The 6,281-nt window shown below is 36.7% G+C and overlaps 1 protein-coding gene across 1 annotated transcript in view; it reads right to left on the bottom strand.

The window, feature by feature from the left end:
* Nucleotides 1–5,117, bottom strand: part of JAKMIP1 (janus kinase and microtubule interacting protein 1) — a gene marked incomplete at both ends in the record, with an annotated part of 70,672 nt that extends 65,555 nt beyond the window's left edge. Inside the window, one exon of the mRNA XM_010072391.1 lies at nucleotides 4,623–5,117. Coding sequence (XP_010070693.1) covers nucleotides 4,623–5,117 — 495 coding nt within the window. The remainder of the gene's footprint in view (nucleotides 1–4,622) is intronic.
* Between the last annotated feature and the right edge of the window lie 1,164 nt (nucleotides 5,118–6,281).

Raw genomic sequence — 6,281 nt, 5'->3', positions numbered from 1 at the left:
TCCTTAAGGTCCCTTCCAACCCAAACCATTCTATGATTCTGTAATTTGGACTAAGGAGAATAAAGACACTTAAAGAGTGCATCTACCTCATAAATCATAGCTGCTAGGAACTTCTGAAAAATCACTCCTCATAACAGTTTGTTTTACTTTGATTCTATTAACAACAAAAGGAATTTTTCCCTTGCAATTATGAATCTAAAGTAATGTCACATTACTCTTTAGACAATTTTATGAGGTTATTTGAGAATGCAACTGAAATAATCAAATTTAATTTATCTGGTATACTGGTACTCTCTTAATCATGGATCTGATTGTGCATCTAATAAGATCAGTGGAATCTTTAATATTGATTTTGTAAAATAGTCCAAGTTTTCTTAACCACATTAGAGTGAAATAAGTCTTTCAATTAATTTCATTCCAAGCTGTTTAGGAATATTTAGGAAGGCTATAGGTTTAAAGATTTTAACAAGGTTGAATTGTATTTGTCTGTAAAACAGGTGAAAGGTTTGATGTTAAAAACATTTCCAACAGAGGAAACAATATTTACTGAAACTCTAAACCACAAAATACAGGCCACAAGCATCATCTGTTTATTACAAAGTTTAAATATTATGTTATATTAACAGTGTCTGACCAAATAAATCTCAGTTTCCCATCTTATTCAAGAAATACTATAAATGAATAAACCAGGGATGATATAATTCAATATACTTTTATTGATTACTTTTTTTGAATATATTTTTCAAGGCAAGCACTGTAAAGTGTCCATTGTCTCTGCAAAAAGAGTACCCGGAGAAGTGTGCTTTGCAAAATAAGGGCCTTTTTAAAAACAGCGAGCAGGTAGGGCCAGGATGAATGCAACCTGTAATAGGATATACTTAATATTCATGCCCTCCTTCATAGCTATGCTGATAACAGAGAAGGTTGGTCTGTTGCCAAAATTCATCAACAATTTGAACATGCTATCTCAGCAATTTGAGGGGGAAAAAAAAAGAGAAACTTTACTTACCACTGAAACCTAACTTTAAATTTGATTTTAAAACCAAATAAATCAGTTAAATGACAAGCTTAATTGCGGTCCAAGAAAAATTGGCTGAAATATACTGTTATTTTGTGTACTTTTTATATTTAAATTAAAACATTAAATGTCCTTGTAGTACAGTTCTGCTCTTCAAGCTCCTTCATAAAGATAACAATAAACTCAACTTCTCTTCGCCATTAGCCAGGGCTGTACTAAATTTACCTTGTACCACATCAACCTCAGAAGGAAACCAGATATACTGCTCATAAGGACGCCATTAAAACAGAAGTCTGTTGATACAGAGTTATTTAGGTATGTACATGCTTGTCTATGCAGCCCTCCTCTGAATGTATGCTTCAGGGCTGTTTATGCTGAAGCTCCATGAATGAAAAAGTACAATTATGATTTTATATTAAAAAAAAAAAACAAAACAAAACCTGATCAATAAAAACAGGCTTTAACATTTTTCCTTCACAAAGTATATTTTCTAGTTTGCGATTTCTGAATTTGTTTTTTCTTTTTTTCCTATTTGCTGGTTTTTAATGTTATTTCTGTTTTTAAGCATCTGAATATGTATCAGCGTAGTTTTCATACTACATTGACAGAATAATGCAACTGTTTAGACTCAACTACTCAGAAAATATTGTCTGAAAAAATTAAGTAATGGCTGTTCCTGCTTTCTTATCTTATTCTCCAAGTTGTCTCTTTACTTTTAAGACATGTGTTTCATTTGTCTCTCCAGTTTGTTACTAGCTATTTTTACTTCCAATTTCTTGTCTGCCAGCATATTGTGCCAATGCATATATACAGCAAGAATATGTCTTCTTTTTTGAGGGAAAAATAAATAAAAAAATTCCATGTCAACAAGCATTCCTTAAATTATGAAAACATTTATATCACTGTTACATTAAGTCAATTATAGAAACTGACAAATTCCAATATAATTTCATACTGCACAGAGAAAAAGCCTGTTATATTTTTTGCCAAGTAGCTATTTTACTTCCCCTTATTAGGCACTAGGATCTTCCCCATTCGATCTTGCTTGTATTGAGGCTTATTGGGTACCTATCATGGCTCAATTCAAAACTCTGAAAACAATCTCAAAATCGACTAATCATATTTCTAAAATACTGACATTTGTACAATACAAGCATGGCTGTTTATGCACACAGTATAATTGTATCTGTATATTAATAGACAATGGATTCTGTGCTTTTCCCTTCTCACTGCTTTCTTTTTTGACAGGAAGCCAAAAAATGCAAGTAGTCATGGGTATTAAAATCAATGGAAAAATACTGATTTATTTTTCTTTTAGCTGCGATATCTGTATGAAATACATCTGCAAAAATAACCTGCGATCCAAAACTCAAAATAAATCAGCCAAGCCTGACAAGACAATCAGACACTGAATCTTGAATTACTCTATCTGAATTTGAATTCCAGTATAGCCAGCCCATTTAGGCTGTTAATACCAAAATGCTGATTTCTTAATACTGCCATAAAACACAACACACCTACAAAAAAGCACACTGATTGAAGCTCAGTTACAGAAATGTGCTAATATTAATAACACTGCCTGCCACATTCTTGTCATTTTATCCCACAAGAGTGGGAACTAAACCACCCGAGTACTCCAAATCCGCAGCTGATAAGGTTAATCTGAAATTGAAGGCAAGCATCCCTTGCACGCATCCCTTGCACTAATTAAAATGGGGGAGGGGAAGGAGAGGGAAATATAGTGATGATCTGATTCTGATTCACTCCCCAAGGAAGAGAGCAGCGTCCAGGAACTCTGTGGCATTTTTTACCTTGCCCAGATTTAAGGAGTGCCCTATGCAACAACAACTGCCTAAATTGGTATGAACTCCTGGACAGAACACTTCTCTTTCATAAAAGCAACCCACACGATTTACTGAAAAAAAAAATCAAAATTCATTATCTGAAAGGATTCAAGGCACCACAAGGCTCCTGATAATTTTTCCTGATATTTTCTTGGGAATGCGTAACAGGATTTACCTGCACGCTCTCCAAATCCCTTTTTAGATGTACAGAGTAATGGAGGCCCAGTAAGGCTCCAATTATAATTCTGAATGAATTCTTTGTATCGCAGCAGGCTGAAAGCTTCCACTCTTGAAAAAGAAGAGGTAAGTGGTTCCTTTACAACACCACGCAAAGACATGGCATAGATGTGTTTAATGGGGCAATCTGGGATGACAGAATTTGGGGGGGCGGAGGGGGGGTGCTCCCCTCACCATTTTCTGGGTTCGAGAAGGTTAAATTTAATTAGAAACTGTTCTCTAGAAAAACACAGGCAACAACATAGCAACTGTCTCTCCTCTTTTAACAATTTTTAAAATTACCTGTACTTTATAGTTAGGATTTTAAAATTTTACATTTATAATAGGAAACAAAATAGGAAAGAAACTATGATTACAGAAACCTCACATTGTCAGTCTTTGCACTGGTCTTTAGCCAAAGAAATGATACCCCTGAGACTTGATCAACCTCCAATTTATTTAAAGCATAAATATTAACTGCATTAAAAGCCTCCACTGTCTCAGACAGAAAATCACCACCATTAAACAGATATTACACATTTGTAGTTTGCCCTCACCATCATTGTTCCTAAGGAATACAAGAAATGAGAAGACATACCTGTGTAAACACAAACTGACAAAATATTTTTCTTAAGAGAACTGATGTTTCATTCCATTTAAAGTCTGTACTTCTTGATATATGAGAAATATTATGCTTATTATAATTTTAGATTTTATTTGCATAACTATTGTACTGCTAGTTTAGGCCGATTAACAATCAGACATATAAATATACATGGAAAACATCGTGATACCAAACAGAAGTGTCACTTGATGCTGAATTCTCTAACTGCACTACGAGCAGCCTATCATAGATTCTTTACTTTTTACAAAGCTGCATAATTTGAAATTTTTGGGGCACCTGCTGCTGGGAAATATTGCCTGGTTTTCAAGCTCATACAAACAGCACAGTCTGTCATCTGCGTTGAAGTTGTAGGGTTATGAAGCATGAAAAAAGCCTGCTGTCCTAGGCCCGAACATTTCTACTGCAATACAAAAAACATGGAAATTTTTAAAAAATAAAAAAAGGGCAACCGCTTAAAATCAAATGACCTGGATAACGATGCAGAAGAAGCAAAGACATGGAGACCAGTGATGAGTGGCATTCTGCAGGGGTCAGTATTGCGACTTTTGCTGTTTAATATTTTTGTTGGGAACATGGATAGCGGCACTGAACACAGGAATTTGTGTTCAATGGGAAAGCAAGTGGGAAAGGGGAAGTCTATTTCTTTGACCTGTTGAGAAAATTCATTCTGGCAAGTCTTGGTTCACTCATATTCTGTTTGGTGGGACATAAAGTTTTGGATTGGATTGGGCTAAACATGGAGCCAAGGTTCATCTATGTTGTAAGGAGGAGAAAACAGTAGAAACAGTGGCTTATTTTAGCAACCAGCACTGATGAAAATGTCGCCTCAAAAGACTGTTTTGGTGTTTGTGGGCTCATACAGCAATACACTAATACCTGCTATAAATTGAAATCAGCATGCATCACTTCAGAAACTTACCAGCCTGCGGATCTCTCTCTCACATTCCCGCTTTATTCTATTAATCTCATCCTGATGGGACTGATAAGCAGTGCGCAGATCAGCAGCCTTCATTTTATCAGCCTGCATAATGTTGTTCAAAGCTTCTTCAAGCTGCTTTTTGCCAGATTTTAGCTCCAAGATCTCTTGTTGCAACTTCATCCGTTCGCCATCGAACGCCTTGCGAGCCTCCTCCTTCGCTTCACTCAGCAGCGCCGTCTTCACTTTGTCCGCCGCCCCATCCCGCAGGACATTGACTGTTGACTGCAAACGCTGAATTTCTCCATCTTTAATTTTCACCATCCTCGCTACCTCCTGCTCGTGTTGCCGGATCAGTAGCTCTCTGACACTCTGAAGTTCCTTCATTTTCTCCTCATGGAGCTTGGCTTTCAGTTCAGAAACATAGGCAGTGTGTTTGTGCTGCTCCTGCTCCCTTTCTTGCTTAACCTCTTGGATTTTCTCTCTCAGTTTACCCACCTGGAACATCAATTAAAAGATTGATTAACAAGTGCTACCACATTTTTAAAAGTCACCAAGGCAGCTTTTTCTTAAACATTATTAAAAATTCACCCTGAATATTCAAAAGCAAAGACTGCATACTTGACACTTCTCTCTTCAGTAAACAACTAGAGAGCCAGGCATAGAAAAAGGTCGTGTGTGTGCCAGAATCTGCCATGGGGATGTGCTATTGGCAACAAGGTCTCACAGTTCTAGGGAATAAAATGAAATCAAGCAGCATCCAATCTAGTTCTCTCATCTCCTCCATGAGCCACCCCAGACTACTCTCACCCATAACTGTGCTGTACATGCAGGTGGAAAACGAACCAAATAGAGAGAAAAGTTTGTGTTTATGTTTGGAAAGAAATGCTAGAAAACTTATTAGTATTTGAAGGACCATAGTTCACAGACGCTCATAATGACTTAGACCTTAGCATAGTTTGTGTTTATGTTTGGAAAGAAATGCTAGAAAACTTATTAGTATTTGAAGGACCATAGTTCACAGATGCTCGTATGCTTAGCATATATTCAGTTAATTTACTCCCATAACGTCCTCCTGTAGCTAAGCAGCACTATCACTGTTTTACAGATGGGATGCTCAGACAGGCATAGATTGATTTACCTAATTTACACACATACTGTCTTTGGGATTTGAGTCCCAAATTATTACACCCAAATCCACTACTCAACCCAAGATACTTCCTACTAATCAGACAAGAAAATATCTTGCCTTCAAGGAACAGAGAGCATAGATCCCATCAATAAAGGACCGTTCTTATAAGAACAGAGCAAATAAAAACTAAGTTAAAGGGGAGGGGGAGAGAGAAAAAACACATTGATTTTTAACTTCTTTACTTATTAGCTACTTCAGCTGGAAAGTCCTTATTAGATAAGCCAAAAGAATCGGTCTTCTGAAAAATCAAATCTACTCAAGGGGCTTCAGACAGGACACCCCAAAACTGAGGCTATTCACAGTCCCCAGACACTTCAGAAAATATAGGCCAGTGACTCTAAAGGTTGTAGGGGGAGCAGGGGAAAGGTCTTATAGCCTATTATAGTAATACCCACTGTGATGAAACCTCATTATAAAATGATGCTCAGCAGGCTGCATGGAAAGCAATGCTTTTTCCAAAGGGGATTAGA

This window comes from Pterocles gutturalis, unplaced genomic scaffold, assembly GCF_000699245.1.
Source record: "Pterocles gutturalis isolate BGI_N339 unplaced genomic scaffold, ASM69924v1 scaffold18301, whole genome shotgun sequence".
Classification (NCBI taxonomy): Eukaryota; Metazoa; Chordata; class Aves; order Pterocliformes; family Pteroclidae; genus Pterocles; species Pterocles gutturalis.
This window is presented reverse-complemented; position numbering and strand designations above follow the sequence as displayed.